Here is a 23,510-nt window from a genome sequence, read left to right on the forward strand (position 1 = left end):
ATACTCCGGGTCGCTAGGTGGCGCTGCCGCGGGAGTTTTCCTGGCCGCTGGGTGGCGCTGCCGTGGGAGTTTTCCTGGCCGCTGGGTGTCGCTGCCGTGGGAGTTTTCCTGGCCGCTGGGTGGCGCTGCCGTGGGAGATTTCCTGGCCGCTGGGTGGCGCTGCCGTGGGAGTTTTCCTGGCCGCTGGGTGGCGCTGCCGTGGGATTTTTCCTGGCCGCTGGGTGGCGCTGGCGTGGGTGCCCGCGGACCGGGCGGGACGGCCCGCCAACAGCCACCCGTCGCCCATGGTCACCAGAGAGCGTCGCCGCCGCCGCCGTCGGCGTCCGGGCGGCCGAGGGAGCAGCGGCAAGTTACCCACATAATCCGCCACATTCCACTTCCCTTCCGGTCTTTACCGGAGCGGGATCCGCTGGGGTGATGCAGGCCGAGGCTGGGGCGGATCCCCGGGGGCTGCCGCCGCCGCCGCCGTTCCTCCACCTCGACAACCTGGAGAGCCCGCGGGCGGCGCGCGGCCGCTACGTGCTGACGAGCCCGCGCTCACTACGGGCGTGCGCGCGCCGCGGCCGCCGTCCCGTCCAACTGCTGCCGCGCACGCCCGCCGACTGGGCGCGCGAGTTCCCGCGCGAGTCGCCGCGCAGCCTCCAGCGACGCTGCCGCCAGCACGAGCGCGAGCGCCGCAGGTGGCTGAGAGGTGAGGGGGCGGGGCCCGTGAAGGGGGCGGGGCCAGTGAAGGGAAGGGCAGGGCTAATGGTGGGGCCAGTGACGAGAGTGAGAGGCGGGGTTCGCGGTAGGGCTCGTGACCGGGCCGAGGGGCGGGGCCAATGGGAGGCGGAGCTAGTGATGGGGCGGGGCCTGTGGAGGCGGGGCTAGTGAGGGGCGGGACCCAATAGGGGCCGGGTCAGTGAGGGTCGGTGGGAGTTGTGGCTAGTGAGGGGAGGGGCCAGTGAGGGGGTCAGGTCTGGTGAAGGGTTGGAGCAAAGTTGTGGGAGCGAAGGGTAAAGGGCAGAGCAATGTGCGGTGTGGGACTCGTCGCAGGAGATGTGACGCGTTTAGAAGGATGAGGGGGGACCTCGTTGCAACGTACACAATAGTGAAAGGCTTGGATAGAGTGGATGTTGAGAGGATGTTTCCACTAGTGGGAGAGTCTAGGACTAGAGGTCATAGCGTCAGAATTAAACAACGTTCTTTTGGGAAGATGAGGAGGAATGTCTTTAATCAGAGGGTGGTGAATCTGTGGAATTATTTGCCGCAGACGGCTGTGGAGGCCGTCAATTGATAGTTTTAAGGCAGACATACACAGATTCTTGATTAGTACAGGTGTCAAAGGTTATGGGGAGAAGGCAGGAGAATGGGGTTGAGAGGGAAAGATAGATCAGCCATGATTGAATGGCGGAGTAGACTTGATGGGCCAAATGGCCGAATTCTGTTCCTATCTTGCTATGTAGGGCGTGCAGCGTAGGTTCACTAGGTTAATTCCCGGAATGGCGGGACTGTCGTATGTTGAAAGGCTGGAGCGATTGGGCTTGTATACACTGGAATTTAGAAGGATGAGGGGGGATCTTATTGAAACATATAAGATAATTAGGGGATTGGACACATTCGAGGCAGGAAACATGTTCCCAATGTTGGGGGAGTCCAGAACAAGGGGCCACAGTTTAAGAATAAGGGGTAGGCCATTTAAAACGGAGATGAGGAAGAACTTTTTCAGTCAGAGAGTGGTGAAGGTGTGGAATTCTCTGCCTCAGAAGGCAGTGGAGACCAGTTCGTTGGATGCTTTCAAGAGAGAGCTGGATAGAGCTCTTAAGGATAGCGGAGTGAGGGGGTATGGGGAGAAGGCAGGAACGGGGTACTGATTGAGAGTGATCAGCCATGATCGCATTGAATGGCGGTGCTGGCTCGAAGGGCTGAATGGCCTATTCCTGCACCTATTGTCTATTGTCTATTGTCTGTCACTTATGACCTAAGAGAATTTGTCAAATGTTTCAGTTAGAATTTGAAGGAGAGGGATCTGCTTTGCACAAGAGTTGCTGTCTTTAGGAACCGAATAACTGCCATTTCCAGCTGTTGCTACTTGAGTTGTCACTGTAATCTTGTTTTGTGGTTTAGAAAGTGGCTGGGCTTCGCTCTTGTGGCTTTGTGTAAGCTCTTCAGTGAGATGACAGTTCTGTAAGAAAATAACTGCAGATGCTGGTACAAATTGAAGGTATTTATTCACAAAATGCTGGAGTAACTCAGCAGGTCAGGCAGCATCTCGGGAGAGAAGGAATGGGTAACGTTTCGGGTCGAGACCCTTCTTTAGACTGATGTCAGGGGGGCGGGACATAGGAAGGATATAGGTGGAGACAGGAAGATAGAGGGAGAACTGGGAAGGGGGAGGGGAAGAGAGGGACAGAGGAACTATCTAAAGTTGGAGAAGTCAATGTTCATACCGCTGGCCTGCAAGCCGCACAAGCGAAATATGAGGTGCTGTTCCTCCAATTTCCGATGGTCCTCCCTATGGCACTGGAAGAGGCAGGCCCATGACAGAAAGGTCAGACTGGGAGTGGGAGGGGGAGTTGAAATGCTCAGCCACCGGGAGATCAGGTTGGTGAGGGCGGACTGAGCGAATGTGTTGAGCGAAACGATCGCCGAGCCTGCGTTTGGTTTCGCCGATGTAAAGAAGTTGACATCTAGAGCAGTGGATGCAATAGATGAGGTTGGAGGAGGTGCAGGTGAACCTCTGTCTCACCTCGAAAGACTGTTTGGGTCCTTGGATGGAGTTGAGGGGGGAGGTAAAGGGGCAGGTGTTGCATCTCCTGCGATTGCAGGGGAAAATGCCCGGGGATGGGGTGGTTTGGGTAGGAAGGGGCGAGTGGACCAGGGAGTTACGGAGGGAACGGTCTCTGCGGAACGCAGAGAGGGGATGGGAAGATGTGGCCAGTGGTGGGGTCCCATAGTAGGTGACGGAAATGTTGGCGGATGATTTGTTGGATACGCTGGCCGGTGGGGTGGAAGGTGAGAACGAGGGGGATTCTGTCCTTGTTATGAATGGGGGGAGGGGGGAGCAAGAGCGGAGCTGCGGGATATAGAGGATGCCCTAGTGAGAGCCTCATCTATAATGGAAGAGGGGAAGCCCCGTTTCCTGAAGAATGAGGATATCTCTGATGCCCTAGTGTGAAACACCTCATCCCGGGCGCAGATGCGGCGTAGACGGAGGAATGGGGAGTAGGGGATAGACTTTTTGCAGGAGACAGGGTGGGAAGAAGTGTAGTCCAGATAGCTGTGCGAGTCAGTGGGTTTATAGTAGATGTCAGTCACTAGTCTGTCTCCTGTGATGGAGATGGTGAGGTCCAGAAACGGGAGGGAGATGTCGGAGATAGTCCAAGTATATTTAAGGGCAGGATGGAAATTGGAAGTGAAGTGTATGAAGTCAGTGAGTTCTGCATGGGTACAAGAGGTAGCACCAATGCAGTCGTCGATGTCGCGGAGGTAGAGTTCGAGGATGGGGCCAGTGTACGCCCGGAACAGGGATTGTTCGACGTACCCGACAAAGAGGCAGGCATAGCTAGGGCCCATGCGAGTATAGCTACGCCTCTGGTTTGGAGAAAGTGGGAGGAGTCAAAGGAGTTGTTAAGGGTAAGAACCAGCTCTGCTAGGCAGAGGAGAGTGTTAGTAGAGGAGAGGGGCCTGAAAAACAGAAGTCATCATAGAGACGAAGAGCGTGTGAGGTGTCTTGGAAATGTGTAAGGAGGGATTGGACCGAGGAGATGGAGAGCATCTGAGGTGTCTTGGACGTAGGTGGGGAGGGATTTGACCAGGGGAGATAGGATGGAGTCGAGGTAGGTAGAAATAAGTTCGGTGGGACATGAGCAGGCAGAGACAATGGGTCTGCCGGGACAGTTCTGTTTTTGGATTTTAGGTAGGAGGTAAAATCGGGCCGTGCGGGGCTGGGGAACTATAAGTTTGGAGGCATTAGAGGGTAGATCGCCGGAAATGGTGAGGTCCGTGATGATGCTGATGATAAAGGTCTGGTGCTTGTCAATGGGGTCATGGTCCAAGGATAAGTAGGAAGAGGTGTCTGTGAGTTGTCGTCTGGCCTCGGTCCGGTAGAGGCCAGACTACCACAGCACCTCCCTTGTCAGCGGGTTTGATGACTAAGTCAGGGTTGTTGCAGAGTGAGTGGAGGGCTGCACATTCAGGAGGGGAGAGGTTCGAGTTAGTCAGGGGAGTGGAGAATTTGAGGCAGTTAATGTCCCGCCGGCAGTTGGAGATGAAAAGTTCTAGTGAGGGTAGTTGGCCAACTGGGGGGGGGGGGGGGTCCAAGAGGAGGTCCAAGGGAGGCTGGAGACGGGAGAAGGGGTCATCACTGGGGGTGAAGACACAGTTCTGTCGTGTCTGATCAAGGTTGAGGTGCTTTGGGTGTTTGAACTGGTGAGAGCACAAAGCTGTTGTCTGTGGAGCAGAGAGGTTTAAAGGCAAAGATTTACAATTGTTCAAGATCCTGAAGAACTGTGGATTGAGCAAAGTGAAAGCTGGTTCCAACAGCAAGCAAACGGACACAAAGTGCTGAAGTAACTCAGTGGGTCAGGCAGTATCTCCGGAGAACACGGATTGATGTTTCGGGTTGGGACTTTTTTGTAAATTGACCCTAGAGTGTAGGATAGAACTAGTGTACAGGTGATCATTAGTCGGCATGGAATTTGTGGGTCAAAGGGCCTGTTTCAACTCTGTATCTCTAAACTAAACTAAACTAATCAGATTGAAGAAGGGTTCCCACCCAAAATGTTACCTATCCAGAGATGCTGCCTGACCCGCTGAGTTACTCCCTTTGTGCATTAACCCGCATCCTGCTCCAGCTCCAGTTCCTTGTTTCTCCAATAGAGAGCAGTATGAGAAACAGAGAACATATGTGTCAAGTGATTTGCAAAAGAATCAAAGGTGACGTGAACCAACAGTTTTGTGCAGTGCGTTGTTGTGATCCAGACTTTCTCCCCCACATGAGTGCTGATGTAGGTTTATTGTTGGGGTATGTTGGGGCAGGATGAGGGTGTCGCTTGTCAAGGAGAGCATTTATTGCTGACCCTGAGAAGATGTTGTGGGAGGTGGTGGTGAGCTGTCAGTTTTAAACATTGCAGGCTGTCTATGTTTGCACAAGTTCTCCAACAGTGCTATTAGTTAGAATATTGACCCAGGGATGAAAAATAGTAGCAGTTTATTTCTAAATTAGGAGCAGATCCAATAGAGGCATTTAAGAGACTTGGGCAAGCACATAGATTTGCAGGGAATGAAGGGATAAGGATCACTTGCAGTCAGGTAAGAGGTGGCTTTGGCATCATGCTTAGCACAGACACTGTGGGCTGAAAGGCCCGTTCCTATGCTGTATTCTATGTTCTATAAAACAAATCGTCTACATATTGAATAATGGCGCCAAAAATGGCCATGCCTGCTTGTGTAAATATGCAAGAGGAATTTCACTGTGTAGTTGCATGGGTGACAAATAAAGCACTATTGAACCGTTAAATGTTATTGTTTGTAAGATGCATACTGGACAGTTACATTTACAATGGTGAGTCAATGTTGCAAGTATTGTGAAGCAACTAAGAATATCGTGCAGCGAGCTATGTAAAGGAAAAAAGTTTTTCCACTCATCCTGGGGAGATTTGTTTTTCTCCAGAGACGAGCTGAGAATTGTTTGGATCATGAAATGTGCCATGTGCTGTAAGTCTGCACAAAACCGACCAGCTGATCTCCAGATTGACGCTAATGTGATTTACCTTTTAAATTTACAGAGTGCAGAGAAGAGAGAGAGTGCATCATTGAGGAAGAAAAAACAAGAACACCCATGCCAACTTTTGTGAAACTTGTTGCTCAGAGATCGACAAGTGAATCGGGTTTCCCTGACAGCCACGTTTTGGATGCCCTTCATGAAGGACAAAGATCTTCACGAGGTCCTCTGGCAGATGATGAGAGCACATCATTTGACTGGGCTGCATCAAGACAAGGGAATAAGCAGCTGGAGGACAGGCAAATATCTGTCCACCTGGGGAGGAAAGTTTCGAAGGACGCCGTTGTGGTTGGGCATTTTCGGAAGGACACTAATCTCGGTGATTTACGGCAGTCACCTGCCACAGCAAGGAAACTGGACAAGCTGGTCAGTGAGATCCGGAGGGAATCGAACGTGATCATCCCCGAACGTGATCGCAAGATTGCCGCGTTAATGCTGGTGAAACATCAGGAAGAGCAGGAGAGGTTGGAGCTCCGCCTCAAGGCCCAGCAGTTGTGGGACAAGCTGAAGCGAGCAGAAAGACTAGCGCAAATGAAGAAGGAGAATGAACGGCAGAAAGGCTTAATCAACAGTATCGGCAGGTGATCACATCAAATAATTCCTAATAGTGTGTGGTGATGGGAGTTAGAAAGGATTCTCTATTTGTCACGAGGCCTGTTAGTCCAGGGAAAATACAAGTGGCGTCAAGTGGTGGTAAATGGGGTTGGTGCAGACTGGTTCTTGGTGAGTGGCTTGGGAGCAAGGGCCAGCTTCTGTGCCTGCTCTCGTGTATACCAGTGGATCCATCTCCCGTGTTGCTAATTATTACTTTGCATAAATCCTCAGGCTTGTTTTGCACAAACAACAGCACGGAGGCGCAGCAGTAGAGTTGCTGCCTCACAGTGCCGGAGACCCAGATTTGATCCTGACTACGGATGCTGTCTGTGCTGAGTTTGTACGTTCTCCCCGTGACTGCGTGGGTTTTCTCCGGGAGCTCCAGTTTCCTCCCACACTCCGAAGATGTACAAGTTTGTAGGTTAATTGGCTTCAGTAAAAATTGTAAAATGTGCCCCTCGTGTGTAGGATAGTGCTCGTGTATGGGGATCACTGGTCGGGGCGGACTTAGTGGGCCGAAGAGTCTGTTTCCGCACTATATCTCGAAAACTAAATCTAAAAAAACTCAAATTTCTCAGCCAACATTCCAGTTCCTGGGCCACAAATCATTCCACACAATAGACAGTCAAAAATATGAGGGGTATTACATCAGATCATTTAATTCCTCACAAATTCATTCTTTTCCCAATTCCTGTTCTCACTGTAGACAATACCATTTAATTCTCATGTTGTTTCATTAGTCCTGACACAACACACGTTTCACAATAAAGGCAACGTGCTGGGAATACTCAGCCCAGGCAGAGTTAGTGGGGGAGAGAACGGTAAGCTCACGAGAAAACCCACGCAGTCACAGGGAGAATGTACAAACTCCGTACGGACAGCACCTGTAGTCGGGATTGAACCCGCGTCTCTGGTGCTGTGAGGCAGCAGCCCTCCTGCTGTGCCACCTCGCCGCCCTACAGTTAGTTTGTGAAGATAACTTTTCAGACCGACCCTTGCCTGCCCAAAGAACTGCAGAATTTCCAGGGTTTCACGCCTGAACATTTCACAAACATATTTTGTTGAATTCTTAGCAATTTAGAGTCAAACAGTGTGGAAAACAGGTCCATCGGCCCAACTCGCCCATGCCAACCAACTTGCCCATCTATACTAATCCCACCTGCCTGCATTTGGCCCATATCCCTCTAAACTAATGCTATCCATGTACCTGTCCATATATATAAGAAAATAACTGCAGATGCTGGTACAATCGATTTATTCACAAAATGCTGGAGTAACTCAGCAGGTCAGGCAGCATCTCGGGAGAGAAGGAATGGGTGACGTTTCGGGTCGAGACCCTTCCTCAGACATGTACCTGTCCAAATGTCTTTTAAATGTTGTTATAGTTCCTGCCTCAACTATCTCCTCTGCCAGCTTGTTTCATATATCCACCACTCTCTGTGTGAAAACATTTCCTCTCAGGTTCCGATTAAATCTTTCCCCCCTTCACCTTAAAAGCAGCAGGCATGTCAAGAACATTTTCATTTCAGAGTGCTTATGATTGAATCATATTGCAATATTTTCATAGAAATATAACAGTACAGCACAGTACAAGCACTGCGGCCCACAATGTCTGTGCCGAACATTATGCCACCAACCATTATCTGTTTGCATATAATCCACACTCCTCCATTCCCTGCACATCTCTGTGCCTATCCAAATGTCTCTTAAATGCCACTGTTGTATCTGCCTCTCCCACCACCACTGTGTTGCACTCATCACCCTCTGTGTAAAAACAAACGTCTCACACATCTCCTTTTAACTTTGCCCATCTCACCTTAAAGCTATGGTGTCTAGCTTCACCACGCATCTCATAAGTTTACATACTTCATTTAGGTGTCCTTTCAACTTATGACGTTCCAGAGAAAACAACTCGAGCTTCTCGAACCTTTCCTTGTAGCTAGCACCCCCTAATCCAAGCATCATGGTAAACCTCCTCTGTACCCTCTCCAAAGCCTCCCCATCTTTCCAGTAATGGAGCAACCAGAACTGCACGAAATACTCCAAATGTGGCCAAACCAAAATCTTATGAAGCTGCCTCATGACTTCCAGACTCTTTTATACTTTTCAATGCGATTTCAAGTTTGTCGCTAAAATGTTCACTCTCACTCAGTTCATTTGAAGATGTGCAGTTGGATTTATGGAGCTGCTTGACCCCTGAAGCAGCCTGTTTATATTGAGATTGCCAGATTAGGACATTAGAACCACATATAGGTGTGAGCAAGACCATAAAGCTGACCCAGAGTGGAAAAACTTAAAATGGCTTCATCCCAAAGATCATTGATTAAACTATTTTCCCCTCTGCACAAATGCTGCCTGGTTTGTGTTTCGGCATTTTGTTTTCATTTCAAACACGTACACATCGAGTAACTACATTTAAAAAAATCAATAAAGGTATGACTGTAGAACAATGTCCTGCTAACTTGGACAAAGGCCAATGTTGGGAACCAGTTTAAACAATGACTCCTTTGAAACATGTGTTGGGTAAGATGGTAAAAGCAAGAGAGTCTGGCATTATTCAAAAGCCATTGAGATGATGTTATTGGGAGGGGGACTGAGGTGTCAGGGCCGGATGGATTGAATGCTTTCTCCTCTCCAGAAGGAGCCCTGGGACTGACTAATGACTGCTTTGTGTTTTTTGAGGTGCACAGGTGCTGCTGACTGACTCTGCAACTGAAACAAGATATATTCTTTCTCCCTCTTTTTGTCCATTTGTGGTGTCTGGCACATGTAAACGCGACTCACTGCCTTGCACGTACACCAAGGTGCATGATCCGATTAAAAGAGGAATCTGAACTTTAATCATCATTAGTGATCCAGCAGAGTATCTAATGGAGCCACAGAGCTGCGATTAACGCATTTTAATCTCGCAACTCTTGGTCGGCTTTGGTGAGCCTCTACTACATCACTGCATCAGAACTACAAAGATTGGCGGTGGTTAGAATCAAAATAGAATCAAAAGTCCTGAGAAACATACTGTCTTCATGTTGGTGTGACATCAGTTAAACTTAGTTCTTGGGAGGAGGTGTTTTGTGAAGATTATGTTCCCCCTGATAGAAGGTATTTATTTCACAAAATGCTGGAGTAACTCAGCAGGTCAGGCAGCATCTCAGGAGAGAAGGAATGGGTGACGTTTCGGGTCGAGACCCTTCTTCAGACTGAAGGGTCTCGACCCGAAACGTCACCCATTCGCCTTCTCTCCTGAGATGCTGCCTGACCCGCTGAGTTACTCCAGCATTTTGTGAAATAAATACCTTCAATTTGTACCAGCATCTGCAGTTATTTTCTTACACTTCCCCCTGATAGAAGTATATAACTGTGAGAGGCATAGAGAGGGTAGACAGTTAGAACCTTTTTCCCCCAGAGTGGGAATGTCAAAGACTAGGGAGCACAGCTTTAAAGTGAGAAGGGCAAAATTTAGAGGAGATATGTGAGGCAAGGATTTTTACACAGAGGGTGGTGAATGCCTGGAACATGGTGCCAGGGGTGGTGGTGGAGGCAGATACAATAGCACCATTTAAGAGGTTTTTAGATATCCACATGGATATGCAGGGAATAGAGGGATATGGACCAGGCAGGAGAGATTAGTTTTACCTTGCACCTGTATTGTTCTATGTTCTTCATTTTATAAAAATCTGAAAAAACAACAACACAAACAGGTGCAGTGTATACGAATCTTCCATATTTTTTTTCCAGCTGGACTGAATTCTGGGGAAAATATTTAAAATTAAAATTAAGATCTTTCTACACATGTGCAGAAAACCTTTAAGGAATTATAGTCTTGTGAAGGAACATTAGATCTTGGTAATTCAATTGATTAATTGACACAAGAATATAATTAATATTTTAACGACTTGTTAAGTTAATGAATTGAAAAGGATCTGATATTTTGGCAGAATACATTCTGTAGATAACTTTAAAGTTTTGATGTGAAAATTTAGAAAACAGGTGTATTTATGGTTTTTCCAGATAGTTTGATGTCCGGGCAGGAGACTGAATCTGTACAGATTTCCCTGGGGCTACCAGAAATTCTAACGGCTTCAGTCATAAACTGATAAAATCTAGCTGATACATAGCCTTTCCTGATACCATATTGACTGCTTAATCAGATGATGTCTTTCCAAATGTTCCACTAATATCTTAGTAATCAATCCTAACATGTTTCCAGTGAGTGGACATCAGGATCACTGGAGATCCCTTCTGTATTTCCACCCAATTTCAACGAAGGTACCACAGTTTTCACTTGGTAGCTTTCCAGAGTCCTCTCCATCCCTACCACCTCTCCACAACTTAAGGTCATAAGTCATAGGGTCATGTGATAGGAGCAGAATTAGGCCATCCGGCACATTAAGTTACTCTGCCATTCAATCATGGCTGATCTATCTCTCCCTCCTAACCCCATTCTCCTGCTTTCTCCCCATAATCCCTGACACCCGCACTAATCAAGAATCTATCTGTCTCTGCCTTTAAAACATCCATTGACGGCCTCCACGGCCTTCTGTGGCAAAGAATTGCACAGATTCATCACCCTCTGACTAAAGAAATTCCTCCTTCCTAAAGGAACACCCTTTTATTCTGAGGCTATGACTCTTCCACCAGTGGAAACATCCTCTCTACATCCACTCTATCCAAGCCTTTCACTGTTCGGTACATTTCAATGAGGTCCCCCCCTCCCTCATTCTTTTAAACCAGCGAGTACAGGCCCAGTGCTGTCCAATGCTTAAAATGTGCTTGTTTTTAAACTTTTCTGAGTTCTGAGGAAAGGTTATTGGCCTGAAACATCTATATACTAAAACTCTAATTTGTTTGTTTGTTCCTGAACTACAGCCAAAATGGTACACGATAGCGTGACAATTTTAGGCCCGCCTTACTCACCGTCATCCCTTTGGTGCCAATGGAAGCAGTTTCATTGAAATCGGTGTTATATTTTTAAAGTTGTTCACATTTTAAAGTTTAAATCTATCTCCTAGGGAGGGGAGGGGGGGGGGTGGGAGGGGGGAGGAGGGAGGATAAGGGGGATGGAGTGGGGGAGGGGAGGGGGGGAGAAGGGGGAGGGGAGGGGGAGAGGGGAGGGGGGGAGGAGGGAGGATAAGGGGGATGGAGTGGGGAGAGGGGAGGGGAGGAGGGAGGATAAGGGGGATGGAGTGAGGGGAGGGGAGAAGATAAGAGGATGGAGTGGGGGAGGGGAGGGGAGGGAGGATAAGGGGGATGGAGTGGGTGGAGGGGAGGGGGGGAGAAGGGGGAGGGGAGGGGGAGGGAGGGAGGAGGGAGGGAGGGGGGAGAGGGAAGGGGAGGGGAGGGAGGGAGGGAGGAGGAGGAAGGTGGAAAGGGGAGGGGGAGGGAGGGGGGGGAGGGGGAGGAGGGGCAGGAGTGGGAGGCGGAGGAAGGTGGAGAGGGGAGGGGGTGAGAGGGGGAGGAGAGGGTGCTGCACCAAGGCAGGAGAGGTTTGGGCCCAACGGGTCCACTTGGTCTAGTTAACTCTATTTATCTTGTCACAGATGCTGCCTGACCCGCTGAGTACTGCCCGTTTTGACTGTATTTCAGATTTCTAACAGCTGCACCTGTTTGATGACCAGAAAGGCTGGCTTTACTTTGTTAATAGATTCCAAGTGATGGGCAGGCGCTGGCAGGCATGATGTGGGGGGAAAGTTGAAGGCCTTTTTTTAGGGTGCTGGGTATTCATGACCTGGAAAGATTAAAGAGAGTGTTTAAAGAGAGATGGATAAACATTTGACGGAAAATAATTTACAGAACCCCAGAGCAATGCGCTGGAATTTCTCTACAAAATGGCAGCCGGGACTCAGTGGGTTATGTGGTCTACCCTCCCTCTCTCCCTCCTTCTCTCCCTCTCCTTCCTCCTCCCTTTCTGCTTCCCTCTGCCCCCCTCTCTTCCCCACAATTTCCCCTCACCTCTTTCTCTCCCTCTTCTTCGCCACCCTCTATCTCTCTCTGAATAAGGAAAGAAACACTAATATTCATAAAACTTTACTCAACTACAATTAACCCACCACAGGAACAAACTGCAGATGCTGGTTTAAACCGAAGATAGACACAAAAAGCTGGTGTAAATCAGCGGGTCAGAGAGCATCTCTGGAGACACGGTCCAGATGACGTTTGGGCCGAGACCCTTCTTCAGACCCATACTATAACCCTTACAGCTTGCCAATCAGTATTGATGAGTTAAAACAGGTTACAGTGCTCATTTCAAAGCTACCTCTCTTCCAGGCTGGATGAGCAGCACATCGGTACAGCTGGAAGAGCTGCTTCCATCCCAGCCTCCAGTGATCTCCATGTGGAGTTTGCTCCTTCTCCCCGTGGCACGCGGGCTTGCCCCAGGTGCTCCAGTTCCCTCCCACATCGCAAAGTATTTCCAGGTGGTGGTTTGAAATGCCCAGGTGAGCGTAGGTGATTTGGGAAAATCTGGAGAGAATTGCTGGGAATGCAGAGATAATTTGTTCCAGGGAAAATCAGTGGGGGTTGGATCGCTCTGGGTGCCAGCACAGACTCGATGGACTGCATTTTAAAGAAATATTACTCCTATGTTGTGGGGGTCTAGAGACTGAAGTAGGGACCCAACCCGAAACGTCACCTGTCCATATTCTCCGGAGAAGGTCAGAGGGCGGCACAGCACTAGAGTTGCTGCCTTACAGCGCCAGAGACACGGGTTCGATCCTGACTACGGGTGCTGACTACTATGAAGTTTGTACCTTCTCCCTGTGACCGTGTGGGTTTTCTCCAGGTGTTCTCGTTTCGTCCCACACACCACAGGCGTGCAGGTGTGTAGGTGAATGGCTTCGGGAAAAATGATAAATTGTCCCCAGTGTGTAGGATAGTGCTAGTGTACGGGTCCCGCTGGTCAGCACCGACTCAATGGGCTAAAGGGCCTGTTTCCACGCTGTATCTCTAACGTCTAAAATCTAAACACCCACTGAGTTATTCAACACTGTTTTTTTGTCCAGTTCCTTGTTTGCAGATATGGTTGACTGCCTGAAGCAAGAAGTTGAAAGGTTATGATAGTTAAAATGTAACTCAGGTTCTATGTTGATTACTAGCCGGTAAATATTTCACTGTTTTGTGCTTTGAATGCAGTAATCAAATACTCAATGCATTCATGCTTTGCTGATGATATGATTGGAATTTAGTGACTGAAAGGGGTAAAATGGTGTTTGAGAGTGAGCCTAATGTAAAGTGAAACTTGTATTGTGCAGAGGGAGAGTTGTACAGTCAAAAATTACTTCTTCCTCGTGAAGCATTAAGCCAAGGCTGTTTTCATTTTAAAAAACAGCCACAGTCACAGACAAAAACCACACGAAACAGTGAGTCTTAGTTTAGTTTAAAGCGAAAGATAGACATAAAAAGCTGGAGTAAGCATCTCTGGAGAGAAGGAATGGGTGACGTTTCGGGTCGAGACCCTTCCTCAGACTCGACCCGAAACGTCACCCATTCCTTCTCTCCAGCGATGCTGCCTGTCCTGCTGAGTTACTCCGCAGTACTCCTTGTGTCTATCTGCAGTGTAAACCAGCATCTGCAGTTCCTACATATTATCTATTCATCATTTTACTGTTGCTGCCTATCAATTGGCCACTTCCATTCACACTTTGCCACAGAGACTACATGTATTTTGTTGTCTGGAAACATGAGAAAGGCACCATGAAAATGCACATTTTCCAGGCATTAGTACACGAATTATGAGTGTAATATCCTGTCAGCTATTTTGTCTAAATGACTATATTTTAATCTGATATTTGTTAGCGGCCCAAGCTAGAGGAAACTATAAAAGTCCAGCAGTTTCATCGCCCCAGAGAGGTGAATGTAGAGTTAAAGATTACTTTTCAGTGCTACACAGTAGGTGGGCTACATTATAGAGTAATAGAAACAGGCCCTTCGGGTCAATGTGCCCATGTCGACCAACATGCCCCATCTACACTAGTCCCACCTGCCTGCGTTTGGCCCATATCCCTCTAAACCTGTTCTACCCATGTACCTGTGTAAATGCTTCTTAAACATTGCGATTGCACCTGTCTCAATGACCTCCACCAGCAGCACATTCCACATATTCACCATTCTTTTTGTAAAAAAGTTACCTCTTAGGTTCCTATTAAATCTTTCCCCCTCCCTCACCTTAAATCTATGTCCTCTGACAAAAGGTTTGCAGATTAATTGGTTTCTGTAAATTGCCCTTACTGATCATAGAGTCAAGAGTGATACAGTGTGGAAACAGGCCCTTCAGCCCAACTCGCCCACACCACCAACAATGTCCCAGCTACACTAGTCCCACTTGCCTGCGCTTGGTCCATATCCCTCCAAACCTGTCCTATCCATGTACCTGTCGAACTATTTCTTCAACGATGGGATAGTCCCAGCCTCAACTACCTCCTCTGGCAGCTTGTTCCATACACCCACCACCCTTTGTGTGAAAAAGTTACCCCTCGGATTCCTTTTCAATCTTTTCCCCTTCACCTTGAACCTATGTCCTCCGGTCCTCGATTCCCCTACTCTGGGCAAAAGACTCTGCATCTACCCGATCTATTCCTCTCATGATTTTGTATATCTCTATAAGATCTCCCCACATCCTCCTGCGCTCCATGAAATAGAGACCCAGCCTACTCAACCTCTCCCTGTAGCTCACACCCTCTAGTCCTGACAACATCCTTGTAAATCGTTTCTGAATACTTTCAAGCTTGACAATATCTTTCCTATAACATGGTGCCCAGAACGGAACACAATATTCTAAATACGGTCTCACCAACATCTTATACAACTGCAACATGACCTCCCAACTTCTATACTCAATACTCTGAATGATGAAGGCCAATGTGCCAAAAGCCTTTTTGACCACCTTATCTACCTGCGACTCCACCTTCAAGGAACCATGCACCTGCACTCCTAGATCCCTCTGATCATTGGTCGGCATGGTCTTGCTGGGCCAAAGGGCCTGGTTCCATGCTATATCTCGGAACTAAACTAAAATGAGTGCAGCAAGAGTCTTTTAGTAAAATGGTTTTCATGTATTCACAGGTGGAAAAAAGAACGAGAAATGAGACAGTCCAAGATACAGCAGGACGTGAAGCAGACGGCTGAACTGCAGGAGCAGGATGTGATTTGGAAAGAGAGCAAGTGGAGAATGTTAGCTGAGAATCAGAAATTGAAGAAGAAGGAAAAACTAGATCAGGCCAAATGCGAAGCGGAGATCCGTAAATCTCAGCAGAAGCAATTACGGAAACAAAGCGAAGCTATCAAGCAGGATACCAAGGAGCAAGAAGTACAGGTGTCGCAGGCAAAGCTGTCAAATGCTGCCCAGAAACGGCTGCTGAAAGAAATGAGCAACCAGAACAGGATCAAGACGGAGAATGAGCACGAGAAGCTGAGACACACCATTGTGAAGAACGAGATCGACAGCCTGACCAAAACTGAGGAGCTCATGGTCAGGATGTCACTGGAGAGGAAGCTTCTAACGCTCAAGGAAAACCACGGGCAACTGGTGGAAGAAAGGAAGAGAACGCTGAAGGAAAAGGTCATTCGGGAAGAGAACCAGATCCTCCAAGCCAAGCTAAAGGCCGATAAACTAGAGCAGGAGCAGAAAGAGCGGAAGGAAGCCTTGGCCGAAATCTCCGAGCTGAAGATTGAGCAGGCCCAGAAAACTCTGCTGAAGAGCGTGCAGAGCAAAGTCCTGCAGACACAGAGGAGTAGATCAGAAAAGGAGAGAATCCACCAGCAGATCAAAAAGAAAGTGGAGGAAGAGGAAGAAGAGTACCGGCAGGCGATGAAAGCAACCATTGAGAGGAAAGACAGGAGAAGTGAGGAGATTCTGAAGGTAAAGGAAGCTAGCATCGAAGAGTCCCGCCAGGCCGCGAGGGCAGCCTTCCAGATGCGGGAGCGAGTGAGGGAGCACATCAACAGCCGCTCCTTTGACCAGATGGCGATGGAAGCTGAGCTCTGGGTGAGCTTGGTGAAAAAGATTGATCACTAATGTTGAGGAACAAAAGGCTCATGTTGATTCTTGGGTTGGGAAGAATAATTTCCTTACATTTAGACAAGGCATCAGCCCGCCCACTCATACTTTGGTTCCTGGTGGTCCTTGGGGGTAATTAACCTTCTCACGAATGACACATACCTCGGGGATCCGCTGCAATCCATGAATCCCGGTGTGTTGCAAGATGATAGTTCAGCAAGAATCCCTGAAGCATTTTCATAACCACGTGTATACATGAGAGTTGTGACGCTATCGAGAAAATCGGTCCCTTTGACGTTTGAGGAATGTGCTTGTTAAATGTTTTTTACTTGAGAATGATCGGGTACCGTGTCCACAGAACAAGTCCGGTGTGCTTATCAGGTAGGATAATGTGAAAGCTATGAGCTTTGAGCTATCCATTATCATATTATTTAATCCGTTTTGATGTAGTGGTGGACCTCCTGAGATAGTGTCCTATCAAAGGATGTGCTGTGGACAGAGTGAATGCTGGAAGCCATCTTGTTCTCTCTGGGCAACCTCCATTGTGCCATTACACCCCCCACTTACCCAATGCTTGCGTGAACTTCCCTTGGGCAAAGGTTCGTCACTGGTAGTGGTGTGTGTGCATCAGGGAAGGTAAGGTCTGAGTCTGATTGTGGAAGGGCTGAATGTGGAAGAGCTGAATGTGGAAGAGTCTGATTGTGGAAGGGCTGAATGTGGAAGAGCTGAATGTGGAAGAGTCTGATTGTGGAAGGGCTGAATGTAGAAGAGCTGAATGTGGAAGAGTCTGATTGTGGAAGAGCTGAATGTGGAAGAGTCTGATTGTGGAAGAGTTGAATGTGGAAGAGCTGAATGTGGAAGAGCTGGATGTTTTCACATTCGTTGATGTACATCCTGGCACAGACCCTCCCCTATTCTCGTGTTTTCCCCTGTCCCCATCCCCTCACCTGTGTTGAACATAGAACAGTACAGCACTTGAATAGGCCCTTTCACCCACAAGGTCTGTGCTGAACAGGATGCTAAGATCAACCCTTATAACTGCATATAATCCATTACAACTGCATATAATCCATATCCTCAAACCTCTCTTCAACGCCACCTTCACCACCATCCCTGGCAATATGTGCCAGGCCCTTCACCACTCTCTGTGTGTAAAATAAAAAATGCCTGCACATCTCCTTTAAACCTTGCCCCTCCAACCGTAAAGCAATGAGCTCCAATCAAAGACAGTTTTAACATCTTGGGAAAATCCACACACTACTGCCTCTCTTGATTGTCACTCCACCACACTCTCCCATTAGCTTGTGTGCATATACGAACTTAGACATATCTACGCGCGCACACACACACATGCGCACACACACACACAAACACACGCACAGTGGCGCAGTGGTAGAGTTGCTGCCTTTCAGCGCCAGAGACCCGGGTTCGATCCTGACCACAAGTGCTGTCTGTACGGAGTTTGTAGGTTCTCCCCGTGACCTGCGTGAGTTTTCTCCGGGATCACCGGCTTCCTCCCACACTCCAAAAAAATACAGGTCCAGGTGGCCGTGTAATAAACTGAGCCTTGATTTATGCTCGGCTTTCAAACCCCTAAGTACATGTACTTGTGGTCATTCCAGGGTCATAACAACGGTATAACAGATACCGGACCATGAAGTACAACATGGTGGCAGCGGTGGGATCTGTTAGACCGTTGTTATGACTCTGGAATGACCACAAGTACACGTATTTAGGGGTTTGAAAGGCGAGCATAAATCAAGGCTCGGTTTATTACACGTTGTCAAGGACTTCTTGATGGCGGACTTCACCATTCGTACCATTCTCTCAACAAATCCATTCGACTGAGGGTACCTAGGTGAGGACGCCATATGGGTGATTCCCCATTGCCTGCACATGAACTTGAACGGTTCTCCAACAAATTGTGGACTGTTGTCGGAGATGATTTCCGTCGGTGCTCCTAGGAGGCCAAATGTTGCAGTCACCATATTAGCAGCCATGGTGACGTGGTGCTTGTCAGCTTATGCACCACCGGAAACTTGGAATGATAATCTACCATGACAAGATATTGTATTTTGTCAAGTTCAAAGATATCCATTGCTATTTTGGTCCAAGGTGTGACTGGTATCTCGTGTGGTATGAGTGTTTCCCTCGTTTGCTCTGGCATGTGCTTCTGGCACTGACTACAGCTTCGTACAAGGTCATCAATGTGACAGTTCATGTTGGGCCAATAGACCATATGTCTCGCTAGAAGTCTTGTCTTTTCGAGGCCCTGGTGGCCAACATGAAGTTGATGCAGGGTATCTTGTCTCATTGACTCAGATACCTGCCTTCCTTTGAATATGGCCCCATTTGACCTGCCCAATTCGTCTCGAAATGGCCAGTAGGGCCGCAGGTCAGCAGGTATCTCCTGTATGGTGGCCGGCCATCCAGAATGAATATACTGCATGACCGTATGCAGTATAGGGTCACGACAAGTTTCTGTCTGCAGCTCCTCTTTTTTGAGTTTGCCGAAGTGCATCAAGTCGATGTCTCGTGTGTCTTCGACGTTGTCGAAAAAGATGCTCTCAACATGTACATCAATATCTATGCTCTCTGTCTTCTGCGGGTTGGGCAGTCTGCTGAGAGTGTCAGCAACGATCATCTCTGCCCCAGGTCTGAGCTCTATGGTGAAGTTGTATCCTTGCACCTTGATGAGCATCCGCTGCAGTCGGGGTGGGGCACTTGTGACTGGTTTGCCACAGATAGTGACAAGAGGCTTGTGATCAGTCAGCACCTTAAAATCTCGCCCAAATAGGTACGTATGAAACCTTGTGATTCCAAAGACTAAGGCAAGAGTCTCGCGTTCAATATTGGAGTAGTTGGACTGGCATGGAAACAGAGCTTTCGAAGCGTATGCAACAGGCCGTCCTTCCTGCGAAAGGCATGCTCCTACCTTCAATGACGCATCTACCTCGAGGGTGACAGGAGCATCTGGGCGATAGTACTGGAGTACAGATTCCTCCTGTATGCTGCTCTTCAGGTTACGGAACGCCATCTGGTGGTCTTCTTGCCACAAGAATGGAACATCTTTCCTCAGTAAATCCCTCAAAATGGCGGCCTCGTCAGCATAGTTTGGGATGTAGGGCGATATAAAATCCGTTGCATATCACCCCACTTCGAGAAGCAGTCTTGCTGTGTATCAGCGTAGTGGAGCGTTGGCGATTTGGCCTCGCACTGCTGGGCCCGTACTAGGCTGCTCCAAGCTGCTAAAGCCGCGGTGCGATCGGGCTTCGGCTGGGGTGCGCGCTGGCCACGCCCACTGGGGCTCCCGGCTACTACCGCATATTGTCGGTACGTGCTGCCGCTGCCTCAGGCTGTCCCGACTCTCCGGTCGCCTCGTCGCGCCTTGGTGAGTGCTCAGCCTCTCGTGAGCGTTTGGTCTTACCGGCCGCCACGCCTCCTTGTGTGGCCGGTCTCTCCGGTCGCCGCGCCTCCGTGTGCTTGATGATAGTTCAGTAAGAATCCCTGAAGCATTTTCACACTTGTCCCTAGTGTGCGTAGGATAGTGTTAGTGTGCGGGGATCGCTGGTCGGCGCGGACCTGGTGGGCCGAAGGGCCTGTTTCTGCACTGTAACTCTAAACTAATGAAGATTGTGTTAGAGTGTCTGTTTCGAGAGTCTGGTTTCAGGCATGCCAGTTATGTGGACTGAGCCCAACTGAACTAACTGAGTATAATTGGGATATCGACGGTGGAGGTGTTGGGCTGGTGGAGGAGGATGACATTGATTTGCTTAACCTATCGGGCAAGTTGCTGAATTTGCTGAGGTGGTGTTGGTGCTATGAAGTGACTTGTACAGGTAGTCCTGTTACAGGCGCAGACAGGAGGGCAGGGATCACTGCTGTCGGGGAGATGGTGAGCTCTCTGTTGGATTTGACATCTTGGTCATCACACGCACTGTCACACATGGCTGTGCAGGCACACAGAAGGTGGTGAAGCTCGTCCTTGATGCCTGCGTCCATTGAGAGGCGGCTCCTAGAAACATTGGAAACCAGGACCACGGGTTGATCACCTGCCAGGGCCTCACCAGTCAGCTCATCATGGCCGAGGCCTTATTCCTGCGATCTCTCCACATCCCTTAATGCCTTGATGCGTGGAAATCTCTCCAGTCCCTTCTGAATCATATTTAGCAACTTGGCCACAGCCTCGTCTTCTTCTTCTTCTTCTTAAACCCTTTGCTCCTCTCGGGAGCATTGGCCATTGACAAATGTCCTCCATCTCACTCAGTTGTTGGCGGTTCTTTCGAGATCTCCCCAGTTGAGCCCACTCCCAGACATTCCTGCCTGGACACCTCTTCTCCAGCTGTTCCCGGGGCCACCTCTTTTCCTTTTTCCTTGTGGGTTCAATTTCAGGGCTTGCCTCGAGTGACAGAGAATTTCACTGATTCGGCACACTAATATAAGTTCATAAGTTGTAGGATTAGGCCATTGGCCCATCGTCTCCTCTGCCATTCAATCATGGCGGCTCTATCTTTCCCTCTCAACCCCATTCTCCTAACTTCCCCCTTACTAATCAAGAACCTGTCAATCTCAGGCTTTGAAATACCCAAAGCCTTGGTCTCCCCAGTCAGAAGGCTGAGGTCCAGAATAAACACAGTGTCCTCCGCTGTAGCCATGAGTGGACTGGAGGTGCACCTACTACTCAACACCATGATTGTCAGACTGTTCAGCATCATCACGACGGTCTGTGGACCAATGACCCAAGAACGCCTGGCGGTTTTCCTCTCAACCCAAATCACCTGCCTTCTCCCTGTAACCTTTCACACCCTCATTCATCAAGAAGCTATTGGCCTCCATTTTAAAAATACACCTCGTGTATGACACAAAAATAGTGTGTCGGGGAATTATAAAAAAACCTTTGTTTCTCTGACTTTTGCAATGTAACGTCTTCAGAATTTGTCCCTTTGTGTACAGTGTTGCTGGAGGGTATGCCTGACACACAAAAATGCTGTTAGATTCTTAAATGTAGGCCATGTTTGTAAGGCCGTGAAACTAAAGCACCCGCTCGGCACAATGGATGGACGGGCTACGGCAAAGTTCAGAGCAAAGGTAAATCCATTAAGAAAAACAAATACTCACAGGGCCATGCAACCAGTTTTCAACTGACTTCACTCTTTTATTCTTTGCTTTCATTTTAATTAGTTTTATAGCAACTTTGTAGGGTTTGCAAGTGTTTGCTAGCCAAGGTATTTATCCCAGTATTTGCAGCATTCGTGAAAACTCTGCACGTCAAGGATGGGACCTCCCACTGTATCATATAAATCAATTACCAACAGTATCACCACCATGCAGAGGGGTCAAGCAGATCACCTTGGCAAACAGGTCTCCGGATTACTGATGGGCACTTGACGGTGACTGCGGCAATTGTTGCTGATGATCTTCTACGTTCCTCCAGCAGGCACACACGTAGTTTCAGCTCAGCACCTCGTCTTGCCGTAGCCCAGATTGGCAACCTGCCATCTGAGAGGCTGTGAGACCACAAATCCCCCATGGTACAGCTACACTCCAGTGGCAGTGAAACCGGCTGGGGTTCTTTTCTGCTTTATCGACTTCCTCTCTTTCACCATTACTTCTTCGTGCCACCAGCCAAGGGCTTGGAAGATGACCAACTATCTGAAAACACACCTGTATAGCTTTTATTTTGTCTCACAGCAGTTTTGTGTGTGGTGATGTTAGGTGGAGGGTTGGATTGTATGGACTTCCGGTGTTGCATGTTTTTTTGCTGGATGTGTGTTGTGTGACGTCGATAATCTTGTGAATATTAATCGATCAGTGTATATTCTTAGCATATAGTCAAAAAGCCGTTCTGTGGCACTGCTGTTCTCTCAGCACGACTGACCATGACTGGAGCTGTGATCTAGCATGTCGTTTGTAGGAACATCCACAGCCAAGTATGTGTTCCCCTGGCACTAGTAGAAGCAAAGGAGCACCTGAATGGCTTGATAAGCGAAGCATTCTGTTCCTATATGCAAGCTTGTCTGTTGACAGTTCATTGCTGGCGATGGATGACTCACTGTGGGGACAATCAGCGTGCTGCTACTGGTGTGTGCGGCTATTCCTGCTGCTCATCAACACACTTCCTGAGACTCTCAGGTGAAGAGTTTTCATAAAACCTGCATGTCTCTGGCCCAGGCAGATGCGCGTGTGTCTCCACAAAGTGCTGGAGTAACTCAGCAGGTCAGGCAGCATCTCTGAAGAATTGATAGGCGACGTTTCTTCAGAACGATCAAGGTTTTGGCTCAAAACCCTGCCCCGGTCCCGAAACGTCACATATCCCTTTCCCACCCAGAGATGCTGCTCGACCAGCAGTGCCCCTCCGATACATTGCTTGTTGCTTCTACTCCCCTGTGTCTCCTTGTAAACTGTTACTTGTTACATATTTGTGAATCCTTGTAGCATGCCAATAGCTGCTGCATTGCCTCGATAATATTGCACTTCAATTTGAAGAATTATCGTCAAACACTTTCAAAGGTGTGGGTGCTTTTATGACAAGTGACAATATTGGAATATTTAGTCATGCGGGGTGGCTAATTTAACGATCTTTTTTTAGATTTTCAAGGTGGCACTTTGTCACGCTAAGTTAGATGCAGTTTACTAAAACAGATTAGAATTTGAACCTAATCGTGTTCTGAATGTAAGATCATGTGTTTTATATACGGTATGCTACAGAGAACTTGTAGACCTGACTTGCCACTTTGCCACTTGCAGACCACAGGGACTTCAGTCACGTTTTCTTCATGTTATGGTGTACAGTTTTGTCAGTGTTTTGATGGGTTCAGATTTTACACTTGGAGCTGTTGGTTTAAGGTGACAATAAATCACGTTAGTTCTATTATTGGTGTCTTGTAAATCACTAACTGGAATCCCATCTAGACCAAACAGGTGGCCTTTACCTTGTCAGTTGTCAGATCCATAAAACTGTGCAAGTGTTTAACCTCTGCCATCCTTGGTAATGTAGTCCTCCATCCCGAACACTGGCTCTTTATTTCCATGTCAATGTACATAGACATATTTAAATAAGTCATGTAGTATTTTTATATAGCAAGGCTGCCCTGAAAGCAGTTTTATTTTTATCAAGGACGGGTGCCTCTGTATATCTGGTAATATTGTTTGTCATTTTGT

At 48.3% G+C, this 23,510-nt stretch overlaps 1 protein-coding gene across 1 annotated transcript; it reads left to right on the forward strand.

The window, feature by feature from the left end:
* Nucleotides 1-23,510, forward strand: LOC144593395 (coiled-coil domain-containing protein 185-like). Its single transcript, XM_078398893.1, has 3 exons — nt 1-691; nt 5,769-6,345; nt 15,416-23,510. Exons 1-3 carry the CDS (start codon nt 418-420, stop codon nt 16,365-16,367), a joined length of 1,803 nt encoding a protein of 600 aa, XP_078255019.1. The 5' UTR covers nt 1-417; the 3' UTR covers nt 16,368-23,510.

The sequence above is a fragment of the Rhinoraja longicauda genome, chromosome 5, assembly GCF_053455715.1.
Source record: "Rhinoraja longicauda isolate Sanriku21f chromosome 5, sRhiLon1.1, whole genome shotgun sequence".
NCBI classification, from domain to species: domain Eukaryota; kingdom Metazoa; phylum Chordata; class Chondrichthyes; order Rajiformes; family Arhynchobatidae; genus Rhinoraja; species Rhinoraja longicauda.

Excerpts from the sequence above, each read along its gene's own strand:
- LOC144593395 (XM_078398893.1), top strand. The coding sequence starts at position 418 with ATGCAGGCCGAGGCTGGGGCGGATCCCCGGGGGCTGCCGCCGCCGCCG. Across the intron at positions 692-5,768 it reads GCGCCGCAGGTGGCTGAGAG|AGTGCAGAGAAGAGAGAGAG; the intron begins GTGAGGGGGCGG and ends TTAAATTTACAG. Across the intron at positions 6,346-15,415 it reads TTAATCAACAGTATCGGCAG|GTGGAAAAAAGAACGAGAAA; the intron begins GTGATCACATCA and ends ATGTATTCACAG.